General features: G+C 40.8%; 1 protein-coding gene across 5 annotated transcripts in view; it reads right to left on the bottom strand.

The window, feature by feature from the left end:
- Positions 1-7,777: 7,777 nt before the first annotated feature.
- The window catches only part of VAMP7 (vesicle associated membrane protein 7), a 43,318-nt gene continuing 31,229 nt past the window's right edge, over positions 7,778-19,866 (bottom strand). For 3 of the 5 annotated variants that reach the window (XM_074323254.1, XM_019716086.2, XM_019716087.2), the window contains 2 exons: positions 13,394-13,486; positions 7,778-9,658 (listed from right to left, as the gene is read on the bottom strand). In XM_074323254.1, the coding sequence (XP_074179355.1) occupies positions 9,531-9,658; positions 13,394-13,486 (221 nt within the window). In that variant the 3' untranslated portion in view covers positions 7,778-9,530. Of the gene's footprint in view, positions 9,659-13,393; positions 13,487-17,735; positions 17,809-19,866 lie in introns of all 5 variants that reach the window. The other 2 variants (XM_074323252.1, XM_074323253.1) reach the window with 2 other exon arrangements.

Raw genomic sequence — 19,866 nt, 5'->3', positions numbered from 1 at the left:
GGCTTCTTGGCGTACCTGTAAGCCCAGCCCAGCTGGCGACCATTTACAGATTGCTTTGTGGCTCATGCCAGGTGGCCCCCGCAGGGCACAGGCTGCTGCTGAACTTGGCCTGTGGCTGGTCCCTTCCAGGTGGCCCCTGGTCTGGCACACCCAGTGGCCAACTTCAGACCGAGCCAGAGCAATACCTGGTCGACTATAAGGATGAGACACCCAAAGGGCAGACTGGGCAGGCATCGGAGCCCCACTGAAGCAAATCCTGCTCTGTAGTGTTAGCCCCTGTGTAGCAGCTTCTCCACTGTAGTCACAGCCATTCCTCACAACCATGGAGCCTGAGGGTCAATCCCTCCGAATGGTATGCAAACAGCAACCAAGGCTGAACTACAATAGGAGGACACACACATCCCACACAGGGACACACGTGGAGCATACGGGAGCACTGTACCCCACAGGACACCTACTATATAAGGCTACTCTAATAAAAAAGGGAGCCATAGCAGCCCTTCCTAACACACAGAAACAAACACAGGGAGGCAGCCAGAATGGGGAGACAAAGAAACATGTCCCAAATAAAAGAACAGAACAAAGCTTCAGAAAAGGAAGTGAACAGAATGGTGACAAGCAATCTACCAGAAGCATAATTCAAAACATAGGTTACAAAAATGCTTCATGATCAGGGAGAACTTCAACAAAGAGATGGGAAATACAAAAATGGAAATAGTAAACATGAAAAAAGATCCTGTCAGAAATGAAGAATACAATAACTGAAATGAAGAATACATTAGAGGGAATCAACAGTAGATTAGATGAAGCAGAGGGTCAAATCAGCCATTTAGAAGATAATACTCAGATGGGGGGTGGGAGATGAAGTTAAGGGGGCTCAAATATATGGTGATGGAAGGAGAACTGACTCTCTGGGTGATGAACACACAATGGGATTTATAGATGATGTAATACAGAATTGTACACCTGAAATCTATGTAATTTTACTAACAAATGTCACCCCAGTAAATTTAATTAAATTAAAAAAAAAGAAGATAGTACTCAATCAGAACAGAAAAAAAAGATGTTTAAAAAATGAGGGGAGTTTAAGGGGCCTCTGGGACAACATCAAGCACACCAACTTTCACCTCATAGGGGTACTGGAAGGAGAAGAGAGGGAGCAAGGAATTGAAAACCTATTTGAAGAAATAATGATGGAACACCTCTGTAATCCAGTGAACAAAATAGACATACAAGCCAGGAAATGGAGAGTGTCCCAAACAAGATGAACACAAACAGGCCCACACCAAGACACATCATAATTTAAATGCCAAAGGTTAAAGACAAAGAGAGAATCTTAACCGCAGCAAGAGAAAAGCTGTTAGTTACTTACAAAGGAGCTCCCATAAGACTGTCAAGTGATTGCTTATCAGAAACTTTGCAGGCACGAAGGGATTGGTATGAAATAGTCGAAGTGATGAAAAGCAAGGACCTACAACCAAGATTACACTACCCAGCAAGGCTATTATTTAGAATCGAAGGACAGATAAAGAGTTTCCCAGACAAGAAAAAGCTAAAGGAGCTCATCACCGCCAAACCAGTATTACAAGGAATCTTAAAGGGTCTACTTTAAGAGGAAAAAAAAAAGATAAAAAATATGAATAATAAAATGGCATTAACTACATAATCTCACTTCTGGGTATGTATCTGAAGAAACCCAAAACCCTATTTTGAGTGGATATCTATATCCATATGTTCATTGCAGCATTGTACATTGATGGGTGTACATTGATGGATGAATGGATAAAGAGTAGGTGGTACATATGTACAGTGGAATGTTGCTCGGCCCTGGAAGGGAATGGGTTCTTGCTGGCAGCGGTGGCATGGATAGACTGGGAAGGTGTTGTGCTGAGTGGAATGTCAGACAGAAAAAGGCAGATGCTATGTGTTTTCACTCATGTGGAATCTAAACAAAATAAACAGTCAAATCAGAAACGAACTCATAGATACAGAGAACATTGTGATGGTTATGGGAGAGGGGGTTGAGAGGCTGGATGAAAAAAGATGAAGGGATTAAGTACAAATTGGTTGTTACACAGTTGTCATGGGAATGTAAAGTGCAGCATAGGGAATATACTCAATAATATTATAACTATGTTTGGTGCCAGGTGGGTACTAGACTTATTGGGGTGATCACTTTTGTAGGTTATATAAATGTCTAATCACTATGTTGTACACCTGAAACTAATGTAATATTGTATGTTAACTGTAATTGAAAAATAAAAAAATATTTTTAAAAATAAAAATTTTCTCATTCTAAATGCAACAAAAAAATATTGCCTGTGGTTCTTAGTATGCATAAATGTATAGGGCAGGAATACGCAGTGCTGACTGGCCCCAAAGCACTGCCTAGTTTAGCCTGAGCCCTTTCGAGTTGCCACTTGGAGGCTGGCTGATGGTAATGTATTCCCCTGTAGCTCAACCCCATTCTCTCCAGTTACTAGAGGCCACCTCTCCAGGTACTTGGCTCCACCTCCAGAGGAGCTCAGGCCCCGGAAGACCCTAGTGGCCAGAAAGAAGAGCAGAGGGTGAGGAGAACCAGCTAAGAGTGGAAACTACATCACAGTGACAGGGGACCCTCCAGGGCAGTGGCAGAAATGACAGAAAGAGCAGGGCACAGCCAAAGGGCCGGTGATCACAGACACCCAGGAGCCAGGTCAGCTGATGGGTGGTGGCAATGGACCACAGTGGCAAGAGCTGAAGAAATGGTCAGAGATTGACACAGAGGAAGATGACCAGTGAGATGAAGAGCCCGCCTAATCAGAGAATGATGGAGAGACAGAGATTAAGGAAGGGTAAGGAGGGGCAACAAAAAGTGCCTGAAGCTGGTGATGGAGAAGACAGTGGGGGTGAAGCAAGTATCTGTATACTGGTCTGGAAGGAGAATGTCATAATGAAGAAGTGATAGGGAGGAAGGGAGAGGAGTGAGGGAGGGGGCATTGACCAGGATCAGGAGTTCAGCCTTTGCAGAGTGAGGATGAGGGATGAAAAGTGCGAAACTTGAACCTAGTCAGATGAAGATGGACATTGACAGAGAATACAGGAGTTGGCTGGACGGTGATGAAAGGAGACAGCAAATGTACGGTGTGGATGCTGAGCTGCTGCTAGCCCATGGTTGCTGATTGTGAGTAGTGTATGGGTTTGGGATCTCTTTGGGGAGTCTTGACTGACTCTTCACTGTTTTCCAGGTCTTCCATATATGCCTTTTGTTCTTCCAGAGCTTGAAGTTCCCACACCGGCCCAGCCCTCTGGACCTGAGAGTGGCCCCACGTTTGAACAAGACACCTTATGCCAGAGCAAAGCTGACAGACTCTATCTGAACCCTCCAGACAGGTCCAGCTACCCCAGCTGTGCAGGGGGGAGGCTGTTCCAGCAAGGCTGCCCGAGGAGCCTGGTGTTCAGTTCCCCCTGCATATACTGTACCTGGACTTGAATCCCCAAGAACCCCTCAGCCCCAGCCCACAGGGCAGAGCCCAGAATCCCTCACAGCCTGCCTACCCAGCTCTCCCTGGGGGCTGCAGTCTGGCTCCTGCAAGCCTCCCTGTGGTCTTTTCATATCTAAGCTTTCTGCTCTCAGACCTGGGTTTCTTTTGATCAGGTCCTGCTGGGTTGCCTCATTTACATGTAAAGTAAATCTTTGGCTTGCACCCCACTGGCCCTGGACGTGATGACTTACAGAGCCTCTCTAAGCACACTGTTAGTTCAAAAACGGCTCCAGGAAATGTAGGGAGCCAAGAGGAAAGGCGGGGGCATAAGGCATGCATACGTAAAAGGCAGGTGAGAAGGCAGTTGACTCAGGGTGTGCCAAGTTTCACCTTGAGGACTCCATATTAACTGTGTGCAGCTTCCAAGGCACAGGTGACCATATCTGGTGCACAGCACGTTCTTAGTTGGCTTAAAATCTGTGAAGAGAGAAAAAAGCTTTTCCTGGTGATCTCCCCTCAGGTGTTACTCCCAAGATGCACACTAGATGGCAGCACAGAAGAGCTTTTCCTGGTGACCTCCATTCAGCTGTTATTCCCAAGGTGCACACTAGAAGGCAGCAGAGAACAACATTCCCCTTTCTTAGGGTCTCTGCCCACTTGGCATTAAAATGAGAATGCAGACCCCTGGTACTAAGCTCGCTTTGAGATAAATCCTGTTTTAGGCCCTGCAACGTCCTATCTCACCTACTGCTCCCATTTGCCAGATGAGAAAGGGACAATATCTTCTCCATTTTATAGGTATTTAATCTGAAGACTGATTCTAACACAATTCTGAGTTCAGAATCCAGGCCCAAATGGGTCAAGATGGGCCAGAAGAGCATACACACACACAGAAGCCTGGACAGAGTAATCCAAATAGTCCTTGAAGCTTTGGGTTGAATCTTGGTCATTGTACTTGAAGAAAATCTGCACATAACCTAGTGGCCCAGTTTGCCATGCACTCACCCAGGCTAGTTTTGGGGTGGGACTTGGGCAGTCAGCTGGGGATGGGGACAGGTGTGGAGGGAGGAGGTGGCTTCTTCCTTCACATGCTACAATCAGCACCAGATCCCTGACAACGAATCCCACACTTCTATGCCCTGCCTGTGTTCAGGCCTTTTACAATGTTCTTCTTCTGTCCAGAGCACGGGTCTGCTTCTGTCCATGTTCCTTTCCTCTGAGGTCTCAACTGACAAGAGCTTCCTGGCTACTCAGAATACAGTCCGGGGTGACAGTGTCTTTATGGGGGAGAGCCTGAGCCCCAGACAGGTGCAGACCTGACTTGTGGCCAACCACCTACTACTTGTGTGACTTCAGGCAAAGAAATGGAAACTCAGTCTCCTCACCTATCAGATGGGGATAACCACGCCCACTCAGGATGGCTGTGAGGCATCAGTGAGGTGGTGTGTCAGCTCCTGCCCAACACGTGATCGGCATTCTCCCTCCCTCTTCTCTTTTTTAATTTTTATTATTTATTTCTTTCAGTTACAGTTAACATTCAGTATTATTTTATATTAATGTCAAGAGTACAGCATACTGGGTACACATGTATATGAGTTAGGTACTGATCCCCCCGATTAGTCTAGTACCCACCTGGCACTATACATACCTGCTGCAACATCACTGACTCTCATTGTTCTGGGGTTCCAGGACCTCTGCCCTCTGCTGGTTCCCCTCTCCTTGTTCTGGGGTTCCTTCTCTTGGGACACGGAATGAACAGGGACAGAGCTGTTCAGCAGGTGCCTTAAGATCTGACCCCACAGTGTCCTCATGTCCCCCAGCTATGCCATGCCCAGTGATGACACTGTGCTGGAGAGAGTCTCAGGGATTATTGATTCTGATGTGTCAGCCAGGACTTTGATTGCAAGGAACTGGACCCATTTACTCACTAAATGGTAGAAATAAATTGATTGCAAGAGGCAAGTTTAAGAGTGGGTTTGGACCTAGCAGGTCCCGGTTCTCATACTCGTGCAATGTGACTTGTTTTCTGTCCAACCCTCTGTCCTGCTAAGTGCCTTTGGGCAGCCCCATTCACAGGCACAATTTCCCTGCATTCAACAACGCCAGGTTGACACCCACTCACCGTCCATTCTACAGGAGAAGGGGTTCTCCTTCCCTTGGGTTCCATGCAAGGTCACGACTTAAAAAACCTATGGCTTGGCTTGGGTTACAGTCTCATGCTCAAACCCATCACAGCACCCAGAGGATGGATCGGGGACGGGCTAGACGTGAGGTCAGCCCTTTGGAACTGTTTGGACCGGAAGCAGGTGAGATGAATTCTCAAAGGAAGCTGAGGTGCTGGACTTGGGCCTGGAAAGCAGCATTTTCCACGTCACCGACACCCCAATTGTAGGACCTGAAGCCCATGGAAGGAGGGCTTCACAAGGACAGTGGCGGCAGCCACCTGTCCAGTGCTCTTGCTGTCCCCCCACAATGGCAAGAAGCAATTCCACTTGCTGAAAAAGCAACATTGTTAGTGGTAAACTCAGGGCTTCCACCTTGGGCATCGGGTCCTCGCATCTCATTCTTTGGAAAAGAGATGCAGAAAATCACAACGTATTTCAGATTTAGATAATGCTTTTGTTTTATAAACAGCATGAATCCAACATGATTTTGTACAATGTACCATGACCAAAAGAATGCTTTAACTTACCCAAATGGCTTTTCTGCATAAGATAAAGCAGTTGAACTGATCTCATGACTACCGTGCTGCCCCGAAAATAAGACCTAGCTGGACAATCAGCTTCAATGCATCTTTTGGAGCAAAAATTAATGTAAGACTCGGTCTTATTTTACTATAAGACCCAGTAGAATATAAGACCGGATCTTATATTAATTTTTGTTCCAAAAGACACATTAGAGCTGATTGTCCGGCTAGATCTTTTTTTCTGGGAAACAGGGTAAACCTGGGAACAACCACAGCTCTTGCCAGAAGCTGGGAATTTCATTAAGTCTTTCCCTGTTTGGACAGCGAAATGAACTCGCGTTGAGACTTGGAAAGCAGAGAGGAAGTGGATGGCAATACTCTCTGAAGGTCAGGGCAATGAGACACGAAGATGCTCAGGTGCCTGGTGTCCACTCTACACCCAGCTCTTCCTATTGGCCCTGCCTGCCAATTTGGGCACAAGTTATGTACTTGGCATCATGTCTACTGGGGCTGTGGCTTCCACAAACCTTTCCACACATCACTCTTCACACACCCACTTTGGCAAACAGATACGTAGGCATTCTCAGGTTTTTCAGCAAGGTCCAACCTGTGCTTCAAGTGCAAATGAAGTCCTTCAAGTGCAAATACTTAGGACTGCTCCTCTGATCCCCTGGGGCCTCCCTTCCAGGCCTTCTCTTCCTTGTCGGTCACATACCCGCATAAGCTTGACTCCTGTATTAAACCCCTTGTTTCCATAACACTTGTTTTGGCTCTGTTTTCCTCACTGAATTCACACTGAATATGTCAACTACCACCACTCCACAACATTTATTATTCTTGAAAAAAAATGGAGCGGTCAGAAAGAGACCTGCTTCTAACGTGGAATGTTGATGCAGGGCCAGAGGGGTGTCTAGGGCTACTATTATTATTGTTACATCCATTTCCACCAAGATACCCTGGAAAGCAACCCAATTTCTTCGTCTATCTCAAGACCAGGAAAGAGGTACCAGCCGAGCTAAGCAAGGAGAACCCATTATCTGATGCAAGCCGTATCCATTCATTCAGAAGGAAAACTTACGGATTGTGACACTATTTGATCTTGTGGCCAAGGTTTTGAGGTTAGGAGAAATACAATCCTGGAGGTATTTGTTGTTGTTGTTGTTGTTCTGTCTCAGCTTGTTATCAGGATAACTGTGGAGGCTGTGTGGTCATTTCAGGATCTTTCATTGCTTTCAGTATAACCTACAAGTATTTTTAAGTTCTTTTGTGTCTTTTGGATTTCAAGACATTTTATAAACCTGAGACAATGCTTTTGCTGAAAGGCTACAAGTCACACTTCTTTTTTTTCCCTAGTATTGTTTAATTCTTCTGTATTCTTATGTTTTCGGTCTGCCTGTTCTATCACTTCTTTTTCTTTTTTTAAAAAATAATTGTTTTCTTTGTCACTTGCAGTTGACATCCAATATTATACTAGTTTCAGGTATACAACATAGTGATTTAAAATGTCTTGTATACAAGTCACACTTCTTAATGTATTTCCAGCGTAAGTAAAATACATTTGATCTGTAAACTATGGCAAAATGTCATCAGAAGTTAGATTCCAGAAATAAATTCTAAAACAAGCAACTCATTGTATTACTCTTAAATTTTATTAATGCCTTCAGTTTGTGCATCATTTAAAACAATATATGTGCTTTAAAAAGCATTCTTATACATAAAGAGATCAAGGGACAGTTAAGTAATTTATCCCTAAAACATGCACATCATTTTTACTCAGTTGTGTATAAGAAAGGGGAATAAACTTTAAGTCTTTTTCTTTGGATTAAAGACATTTGGAAATTATTATTCAGGAATGCCACGTTTTCCTGGAACAAATGCGTTTTCCAATAGGAAATGCTCATGTAATTAAAAGGCATTAGTGTTGATAAAAAGAACTGGAAAAACATTGGAGCGCTGCATGATCACCAGGAAAAGAGTTCCAGTGGGGCCTAAAATACATGTCAAATAAATGAACTGGAAGGTGTAGAAGGAAGAACAGGTAGCATGAGCCAGATTCTGTCACACATATGTATTCAAGGCACATGACTAGGCTACACAGGTGGCTAGGCTTTATAGACTAATTTGTTCTTTCATTGGGAAAATGTCAAATGTAATGTGACTTCCATTTACTGGCACTTATTGATAAATAAATGCAATTAGGTCTAGAGCAGCAAATGTCCTTTTAGATACACACCAAAAGAACATAGCGGCTTGCAGACGCCAGAGTAGACGAAGCAGTGCGATGGCATTCCAGTTTTCTTACAGTGCACTTAAATGAATGTTACACTGCCTTGGATTGTTTCTATACATCATACTGCCTACTCTCGTTTCTCAAGAGTTCTTCAAGACTAGGCAGATTAAAGGACTTACTGAACCACACAGGATGCTCCGACGAGTACTGAACAGCAGTCAAAGCCAAACCTTGCAGTTGACCGTTGACTAGATTATATTGTTTGGGCTTTTCCCAGACTGGAAAAAATTACCCACATTATCTGCCTTCACACAGCTAAAATGCTAGCACATCCACTGTGGTTCTCTTCTTTTTCTTTGGTGAGCCAGAGGAATTTGCCTCCCCACTCCCTCCACTATGTGGTCTATTAACTATAGAATTGCCCTAAAAATCAAGTAAAGAAAAAGAAACATAAAAAACCATAACCTTAAACAATATTTAAACCATCATCTTCTCAAATCAACTGCAATGGCAAAACAGGATATCAAGCTCTGCAAGGTTTGTGAACAGTCAATCTTTTTCCTAAAAGTGAATACTAGGAGGTCAAAGATAATTAATTCCATGTGCTTCTAACAGGCTAGCAAAATGATCTCCCTCTGACTGAGATGCAATGTCTAATACTTTACCTGCTTGGGCTCCTAGATGCAAGCAGCACCAACAATTTAATTACAGTTCCCCAAATAACAATGAATCTCCATTTATATATTGTTCTCAAGTACCTAAAACTCTTCAATTACAAAAGACATAAAGATGAGACGTGAGCAATGCTCTGTCTCTTGAACACCTCTGTGCACACACAACGTTCATCTGCAGTGTTCACAGACAACTACTCATCAGACTGGTGCGTTGCACCCTGGTCATAGCTGTGTGCAATCACAAACAAAAATGTTTCTCTATGGAGGTGACACTAGTTAAGAAACCGAAGAAACAAACAAAGGGCCTTTTTAAGGCTACTCCTGCAATAAATGGCTCAATTTGAAGTGGACTGGAATAAACTGGTTAACAGGACAAAGAAAAATCTGGATGCATAAAACAAGATTAAAAACAGAAAAAGAAACAAGAGGGTTGAAGAGACTGGCAGACACCATCTGTCGCTATTAAAAGGCTTCAATCACAGGGAGCCTTTGACTCCGTGTTCTCTTGTACCCTTTGGTTGATGGTAACTTTTCCTTATTTCTTCACACAGCTTGGCCATGTAAATCCACCACAGAGAGGTGACACGATGATATAGATGAAGACCTGGATGGAAGAGGGAGGTAATTTTATTTTCTTGAATCCATTACAAGCTTCTAACCTGTTAACAAATACTGGTCCCATCAGAGTGTGGCTGTGTAATAATACACTACACTAATCAAGTATTTTCAAAGATGGAAGCGCAATTAAATTACCCTTCCTGATAAAGTCTCACCCACTTGAATTCTGTTGTGCTTTCTTCAGCAGGACAGAGAGCAGGGCGTGTTTGTCTTTATGGTAATTGGAAAGAATGGAGGTAGGGGAGCCTGTCCTACAGAGACGCCATTGTCATAAGGATCCCAAATTGCTGTAGTTCCCTTGAAGTATGATTTTATTAAGTACAATCTTAGGCTTTATACATGGATTAGGATCATAAAAAATTAAAAAGCGTGAGTAGAGACTCTTCCTCTCTACCACTTGTGAGCAAGAATGTCATTACTAACATCTCAGTGAAGACACAATTATAATCACCAAATCAAAGGAAAACTGATGATAAAAGAAACACAGCAAAAACCCCAGTCCTATGAGAGATGTGTTAGCTTTTTAATTAGAGTATTGTCATTTTAAATTATGGTATTTTAATAGTATATGCTTGCTCACATCACTTCATTCCAAAAGTAGATTTATTTTAAACATCAGGTTCACTGCAATAAATTAGTCATTCTGGTGTGCTTTAAATTACAACTTTTTGAGATCTTTAAGTGACTGATGTCATTATTCACATGCTTGGGGGAAAAAAAATTACGAATTTCACGCCCCCTCCCAAAAGTCATCAAACTGTTTTACCTTACTTGTCTACAAATGTTGGGAGGTGGTTTACAGCAAATTCTGCTTATTAATGAATCAGTTAAACCATGCACATCACATACACTGACACACATATACAGTCACACACACTCACACATGCACACACATATTCCAATTTGATATAAAGTCGACCATTTGCCATAAGTGAAATATAAGGAATTTTAAAGCTGAAGTACAATGTTAGGTGACAACACCATTTGGCAAAGATTGGCATTACACTTAGAGCAGTACTCTGCATGTGCTAAGTAATCAATAAATACAATTTGAATGTAACAACAACCCAGCTTCATAAATCAATCAAAATTCCCAGACCAAAGAAGAGGGGAGAAAAAAGCCGAGGAGCCTAGAATGTGCCACCTGGGGATCGTGAGCGAGGAGACATTTCAGGTCATGACGCAATGGCCAGTGAAACACCAACAGGTCTGTGCCTGCCCTTCTGCCAAACCTGAGGACCTCCAACAGGGGTCGAGGCAAAGTGGACTGAGGCAGGGTATCTGCTCGGAGGGAACTTCGGGCTTCTGCAAATGCCAAGAGGACAGGGAGGAAAGCCTGCTTGCCCAGTCACCAAGCACCCCCAAAGTTATGCATCCCCCCTCCTTAGAGCAGCAGCTCTCAAATGTTTGCTCCAGGAACACTTGACACTCTTAAAAATTAGTGAAGACTCCAACAGGCTCTCGCTGAAGGGCGTCAAAATGATCAATACTTACCATATTAGAAATGAAAAATTAAAAAAAAAGACCTAGAATGCATTGCAAAATAACAATAATGAACTCATTACATATATAGAAACTATATTTCTGTGAGATCGGCTTTATGTGTCGACTCGGCTTGGCTACAGTGTGCTGTTTTATTCTGCAGCTGTGATTAGAACGCCTAACAGTTGACTTTAAGTAAGACAGTTTATTCTATATGATCTGAATGAGCCTGACTCAGCCAGTTAAAAGGCCTTAAGAACAAAGCTGAGGTTTCCTTGAAGAAGGAATTCTGCCCTTCTTGACAGCCTGCTCTACAGATTTGGGGCTTGCCTAGCCAGCTCCCAGCATTGTGTAAGCTATGTGATTCCCTGTGATATAGCTCTCACTATGTATCCAGAGAAATTCAAGGATACAGTACATCTGTTAACAAGTACAAGTTCCATTAAAAACAAGGTTAAAGTAAAGAAGAAGGAAACTTCTTAGAAATCTAAAACACGGCTATACAAATAAATAAACAGAAGAGCTAGATAGCAGAATGAACAGAGCTGAAAATAAATTTAGTTTGCTGGAAGAATTAGCTGAGTGATTCTCCCAGAATGCAATGCAAAAAGGAGTTTAAACATGCTAAAAAGGTTACTAGAGATGCAGAATAGTGCACAGAGGTCCAATAATCTGTTTACATAAGAGTTCCAAAAGGAGAATAGCATATAGACTAATTTATACTTACAGACAAGAGAACTACTAAATAAATATTAGGAAGTTGAACTCATCATGCATTAAAAGACTACATAATAACTTCTTAGTATTTATCCCAGAAATGAAAGAATAGTTATCTATAAATGCATTTATTAATGTAATTCAATACATTAATATTAAATATAGTCACATCAATTCATTGGGTAAAGAAACATCATTTCCTAAAGTTAAAAGCCTATTCCTGATAAAAGTTTTAGCAACCTAGAAATAAAAGTTCCTTAACTTGACAAGAAAAATCTAGTGAGAATTCACAGTAAGTATCACTCTTCTGAATGAAACATTGTAAGCATTTCAGTTAAAACCGGGAACTAAAAAATGCCCACTGACACCATAATTATTGAACATTGCTACTAGTAAATTCAAGAAAAAAAGTATAAGTATATACAATTATATGTAGTGTGTGTGTACACACACACACACACATACATATATGAATTTGATGAAGTGAAAATTATTAACAGATGATACTATAAATTTAGTTATATAGCAGGGGTCAGTAAACTACAGCCCATGGCTTGTGAGCTAAGAATAGTTTTTATAATTTTAAAGGGTTGCTTAAAAATAAGAATTATGTAACAGACTGTATGTGGCCCGCAAAGCTTAAAATATTTATTATCTGGCACTTTACAGAACATGTTTGCTGACTCCTGACCTATAGTACACTGAAGAATCAACTAACAAACTATGGTGATTAATAAGAGGTATGTGGGGCAGACAGGTGTCTCAGTTGGTTAGAGGGCGAGCTCTGGGCAACGGGGCTGCCGGTTCGATTCCCACATGGGCCAGCGAGCTGCGCCCTCCGCAACTAGAATGAAGTCAATGAGCTGCTGCTCAGCTCCCGAGTGACCAGATGGCTCAGCTAGTTGGAGGACGGGCTCTCAACCACAAGGCTGCCAGTTCAACTCCTTGACTCCCACAAGGGATGGTGGGCTCTGCCCTCTGCAACTAACAACAGCAACTGGACCTGGAGCTGAGCTGCGCCCTCCACAACAAAGATTGAAAGGACAACAACTTGACTTAGAAGAAGTCCTGGAAGTATACACTGTTCCCCAATAAAGTTCTGTTCTGCTTCCCTAATAAAATCTTTAAAAAAAAAGAGGTATACAAAATTGCCAGACACACAATACAGCAATTAGAAAACAGAAAACAGAAATAAAGTAGTAGTAAATAGAATCAACTACTAAACAGAAATATAATTAGAAAATATGGAGTAAGAAAATGCAATTTTAAAAGAATCCCATTTCAGTAGTGGCAAAAACATTAAACATCCAGGAATATTTGGAATGCCTTGCACAACTCCTCATAGTAAGAATTCTCAACAGGGAGATGGGGTTTAAGTCAAGATAATATTCCAATGTGACTTCATAGGCAAGCCCCTGCCTACGTAGCTCATGTTAGAGTGCTCATTATTAGAAAGAATTCCACCACCCAATTTCCTAGAGATTGAAAAATAAGATCAAACACAAAAAGAACAAAAACTTACAATTGATACGATGATGATGATGATGGTGAGCTTGAGATTCTTCATACACATGGCTCGGGCAAGATTTCTGCTGGTTGTTTTGAAGGTGACAGACTAGAAAAAAAAGCACGAATTGTTTGGTTCCTGGCACTGAGTACGTGATTGATTTGCAGAAAGACCTCCAAAACTTTTATTTTCATTTACTCTGTTAGGTCCCAGTGTTTCTAGCCCTCCTTCTCTTCACGTGAGACTGGCCATTCATGATCACTAGTTCCCCCAAAGCAGTCGGAGCCCAGGGGAAAGGCTTCTCTCCTTTTTCTTCACCGTAGCCATACCCATGATGTCAACCATCAGAAGTGGTTCCTCCTGTTGGTGGGAAAGCCTTATCCTCCATGCTTCCAATGAGAATGGCTTCTAGGCCAGCTGGCTGCAAACACATTTGCCTGTTCTGCTCAGTATAATGCTGGGATGCTGAGCCATTAAGCCTGTTCAATTTCCACAGGAAGGGTAAGTTCTTACTTGTATGAGGCCAAAACCCAAAAATTTCACTCCTTCAGTTATTCATTTTCTTTTGAAACATCAATTTCTCAGTATCAACTGAACCACTCCCACCAGGACACATGCAGTTTAAATCAAACAAACAGTAAAATTTCCTAATAGCCCAGCAATTCCACTCCTAGGTATACACCCAAAAGAGATGCATGCACAAGTTCACCAAAAGACACACACAAAAATATTTCCAACTGTGCTATCTGTCTTATCTCAAAACTGGAAACGACCCAAATGCCCATCAGCTGTACTGTGTAGTGAAGAACCTAAACTTGCCCCAAAAGGGGTCTGACATTTGCCCTCAGCTCCTGGGAGGTAATTGTTGCTTGCCTGGGGGCCACTGGCTAGCCAAAGAGTAACAATGCCATTGAGGATGGGGACTAGTCACTACAGAGAAACCAGCTGTACACCTAGAGAAGCTGGGCACTGGAGAGAAATCAAGCAAGTCAGTTGTGCTTACGTAATGAGATCTCAATAAAAACTGATCACCAAGGCCTGGACAAGCTTCCCTGCTTGATGATATTGTATGCATGTTGTCACACATCTATGCTGGGACAGTAAAGCGTCCTGACTCCATGAAGGCAGGACAACAGGTACCTGTGAGTGTAACAGCTTTCATGGGGTTCTGTGAGTCCTTCTAGTCAATGAGCAAACCTGAGGGTGGTTTGGGGAACAAATACACTTGCAGTTGGAGTCAGAACAGGCAGGTCTTGGGGACTGTGTCCTCTAAACTGTACAGTTTGTGAACGTCTCAGTTATCTGAACTCTGCAATTACTCACAAATTAAATCACAATAAAGAATCCAAGAAAGAGGACAATAATGCGGATCAGAAAATATAGTGAGCAACAAAACGAATAAACCTAAATGTAGTCGTGTGATTCAATACATCGGAGTGGAGATTCCTCTACAATCCTCAAGTCAATATATGAACACTTACAAATCACCTATTTTAAAACCAGTTCAGCTATAAAGGACAATTGTTTCACCTTACCAAAGCTTCCCTTGGGGAGTCGAGTAGGGGGTAGAAGAGAACAAGAAGATATAAAAATCCCTGTGAGAATGACAGGGGCAAGCTGACCAGCCTGATGATCTCTTTGCTCCATATAGATGGTTTCATTAGAAGCTGATGACTCCCTTTTAAAAAATGGGCAAAGGACTTGAATAATTTCTCCAAAGAAGATATACAAATGGGCGATAGCACATGAAAAGATGCTCAATGTCATTAGTCATCAGGAAAGAGCAAATCAAAACCACAATGAGATACCACTTCATAACCACCAGGATGGCTAAAATAAAAAGATGGAAAAATAACAAGTGTTGTTGAGGATGTGGAAAAACTGATACCCTTGTATATTGCTGGTGGGAATGTAAAATGGTGCAGGAACTATGGAAAAGTTTGGCAGACCCTCAAAAAGCTAAATATAGAACTACTATATGACCCAGCAATTCTACTCCTAGGTACAGACCCAAAGGAACTGAACACACGGACTTGAACAGATACTTCTATGTCAACATTCACAGTAGCCTTACTCACAATATCCCAAAGATGGACACAACCCAAAGGGTCCATCCATATTAATGGATACAAAAAATGTAGTGTACGCATACAATGGAATATTATTCAGTCACAAAAAGAAAGGAAATTCTGACACACGCTACAACATGGGTGAATCTTGAAAATATTATGCTAAGTGAAATAAGCCAGATGCAAAAGGGCAAATATTGTGGAATTCCAGTTATATGAATGTACCTGGAATAGGAAAATTCATAGAGACAGTAAATACGATTAGAACTGGGGTCTGGAAGTAAGGGGAGTGAGGAGTTACTGATTAATGGCTACAGAATTTCTGCTTGGGATGATGAGAAAGTTTTGGAATTAGTGATGGTTGCACCACATTGTGAATATAATTAATGTCACTGAATTATACGGTTAAAATGGCAAATTTTATGTTATACTCGTATATATCTTAACCACAATTGAAAGAATTGTAATATTCCAAGAAACCATTGAAGTGTATACTTTAAATGATGGGTCAATCATATGTCTGTGGATTATTTATCAATAAAATAATAGTTCAATAAAGCTGTTAAAAAACAAGATGTGATAAAATGAAATAATTTTTAAAATACCTGAGTAAACAAATTAAGAAAGATAAAGAGGAACAAAGACACTGGGGCAAATACAAACCAAAGACCAACATATCTTACTTAAACCCAACTCTATCAATATTTACATGACACGTAAGTAGAATAAACATTTTAATTATAAACATACTCCATATATTCAAGAAGGTAGAGGAAGGCATGCACATGTTAAAGAGACACATGGACGATATGAAACGATGTAAATCAAACTTGTAGAGATGAAAAATACATGATATGGGAGTATTAGCACATTACAAACTGCAGAAGATACGTAAACTTGAAGACATACCAATAGAAACTATCCTAAGTGAAAACAGAAAGAAAAGAGACTGACAAAAATGAGCACGGCATCAGTGAGCTGCGGGACAACTTCAAGTGGCTTAATGTACATGTAACTGGAGTCCTAGAAGGAGAGAAGAGGGATAGAAAAATATTTGCAGAAATAATGGCTGTATATTCTCATGATTTGTCAAAAATTACAAACCCACAGCTCAACACACCCAAAGCTGTAGAAACATGAAAAAACCACACCAAAGCACATTATAATCAAATTTCTTAAAACCAATGATAAAAAGTAAACCTTTAAAGCACCAGGGGGATCACTTCATAGACTGTGTAGATGCCTGACCTCCACGCTATACATCTGAAGCTGAATAACACTGAATGTCAAACACACACACACACACACACACACACACACACATAGTCTGTATATATAGTCATGGGATGTAGAGTATAGGGAATACAGTCAATGGTATTGTAACAGCTATACATGATATTAGAGGGGTAGTAGATTGGGGAGGCTTATCACTTTGTGAGGGGTGTAAATGTCTAACCATTATGCCGTTTTGTACACCTGAAATTAATAAAAAAGGAAGCACCTAGAGGAGAAAAATATACATTATGTATGTAAGAATGACAGAATTTTTGTCAGAAAGAATGTGTAAGACAGTGATGGAACACCTTTAAAATATTGAAAGAAAATACCTTTAAGATAAGGAAGTGAAATAAATAAAGGCTTTTTTTGGACATACAAACACTGAAAATAATTCATTATTAGCAGAACTGCACTATGGAAAATGTTAAAAGACGTCCTATGGGTAGAAATAAAATGACACCAGATGAAAATCTGGATCCAGAAAAGAATGAAGTTACAAGAAATGGGTAAACAGAAAGATGTTTTTTCTTATTATTTAAATCGCTTTAAAAGATAATCAACTGTTTAAACAAAAATAATAACAATGTATTGTGAGGTTTCTAACATCTGTGTAAATAAAAGTATTATAAAACAGCACCATGGCCAGGAAGGTCGGATGGAGGTATGCTATTGGAAGGTTCTTATACTATTTTGTGAAGTGAAATAATACCACTTGAAGGCGGACTATGATAAGGTAATGACTTATACTGTAAACCCTAAGGCAAACATCAAATAACAAAGAGGTATAGCTAATAAGCTGATAGAGGAGGTAAAAGTGGAATTTAGACAACACTCAACGAGTTGATCAGAAGGCAGAAAAAGGCAGAGAAGGGAACAGACAGATGGTACAAATAGGAAACAAGTATCAAAATGGTAGATTTAAAACCTTCCCACAAACAAAACTCCAGGCTGAGACAGCTTCACTGGTGAATTCTTCCAAACAGTCAAGGAACAGATAATACCAACAGTACCTAAACTCTGTTGGAGGATAGAGAGGTCTTCCCAGCTCCTCTGATGAGGCCAGCATATCCTTGATACCAAAGCCTAAAAAGAGTAACATATTACAGACCAATATCCCTGATGAACGCAGATGCAAAATTCCTGAACAAAACAATAGCAAATCCAATAAGATGTTAAAAGCAAATGTTGACTGAGTAAGTTATATTCAGTCATAGTAACTGAATAAAGGAGAAAAACCATACAATCCTTTCAATGGATGGATTTGATAAAATTCATGAATAAAACTCTCAAATGAAGAACTGAAGTGAATTTCTTCCACCTGATGAAAGGAACGCTCATAAAACAAAAAATCTATGGTTAACAACATAATTAGTGAAAATACTGAATTTTCCCCCATAAGATGTGCTACACAAAAAAATTTCCACTGTCACTGCCTGCATTCACTATTGTGTAGAAAATTCTACCAAGTGCAGTAAGGTAAGGCAAACAAATAAAAGGCAAGAATCTACAAAAAAGTTCCAAGAAGTAAGTAATAAGTGAATTTTGCAAAGTTGCAGGATACAAACCAGGTCAATATACAAAAATCAATTTTATTTCTATATATTAGCAATAAATATTGGAAAATGAAATTTAAAAATTTATAGACTACATAAGCACGACATTCTTAAGGGTAAATTTCACAAAATATGTGCAAGATCTGTACCACCAAAAACTACCAAACATTGTTGGAAAAAAACAAAAGATGTTCTACGCAGAAACAGAGACATGCCATATTTATGCAAAGGAAGACGCAATGCTGGCAAGATACCAATGCTCCCTAAATTGACCTATAGATTAAGTGCAATCACAATCAAAGATACAAGATTTTGTTAAAGGTGAAAAGCAACAAGCTTATTCTGAAACATAACTGGAAATGCACAAGACCGAAAATAGTGAAGACAGTCCTGGAGAAGAACGTAGTTGGAGGACGTAGGAAATTCTATAAAGCTCTAGTTATCAATACAGTGTGGTATTGGCATAAAGGCAGACAAACAGATCAGTGAAATAAAATAGAGAATCCAGAATTCAAGCCCCACAGAGGAGAATGTATAAACAAATTGGTGGTAGGCAGGTTTGTAAAATGAACAGTGAAAAATGATAAAGAATTAATGATGGACCTCACAGCTATGGTGAGGAAAAGAGGCCAGACACAAAAGCTTACATAACATATGATTCTATTTCTATACATTTTAAGAACAGGCAAAATATCGTCTAGGGTGATGTAAGTCAGAAACATGGTTACCTCTGTTGGGGATGATTACCTGGAAGGGGCATAAGCCAGCCTTCGGAAGTGCTGGAAATGTGTTCTATCTTGATCCAGGTGGTGGTCATATGGGTACAGACAGATGTGAAAACTAATGAACTGTACACTTACTAACAGTAGTACCCTTGCTGTGCATTATCATATGTATGTTATTCCTCCAGAAAGAGAGACATCTGTTAGTTAATTAGCACCTTTTGTTATCCTGGGATGTGTAGTCAACAAAATTAAGAAGACTTTCATTTGGAAAGTACAGACTATACTAATGCTGGTCAAATACAGACTGTTCCAGCTAAACGGGGTAACCTTCCTGGATTAGGAATAGCTAAGAGATGGACTGGGAACAGCAAAGACACTGGTCTGCAGATCTGGCATTGCATACTGCTTTGCCCTCTTCGGCCCCCAGCAATGGGTTATAAAGGGAGCCACTACAGCATCCTGGGGTTTTGACTTCCTGTATGGTGCCATCCTTCCTGCAACTACCATGGGCTTTGATAAAAAAACAAAACAAAACAAACAAACAAACACAAACAAAAAACTGTTGTCCTTCTAAGACATACTGTTAATGAATGTCCCAGTAAAACCAACAATAACAATAAATATCTAAATAGCTCTTACTATGTACCAGACACTGTGTTGGGCATTTTGCATGCATCATCTGACTTAACTCTCCAAACACTATGGAGTAGGTGTCTCTACTTTACAGATAATCACTAAAGTACAGAGAGGTTAAGTAACTTGCCTAAGGTCACATGACTAGTAAGTGGCAGAGATGGAGTCAATCCCAGGTAGCCGGCCTCTAGAACTTGTGCTCTTAACCTCTACAATCTAGCTGCCAGTAA

Source organism: Rhinolophus sinicus, chromosome X, assembly GCF_036562045.2.
Source record: "Rhinolophus sinicus isolate RSC01 chromosome X, ASM3656204v1, whole genome shotgun sequence".
In the NCBI taxonomy this organism is placed as follows: domain Eukaryota; kingdom Metazoa; phylum Chordata; class Mammalia; order Chiroptera; family Rhinolophidae; genus Rhinolophus; species Rhinolophus sinicus.
The sequence above is the reverse complement of the archived record's forward strand: the minus strand, read 5'-3'. Positions and strand labels throughout refer to the sequence as shown.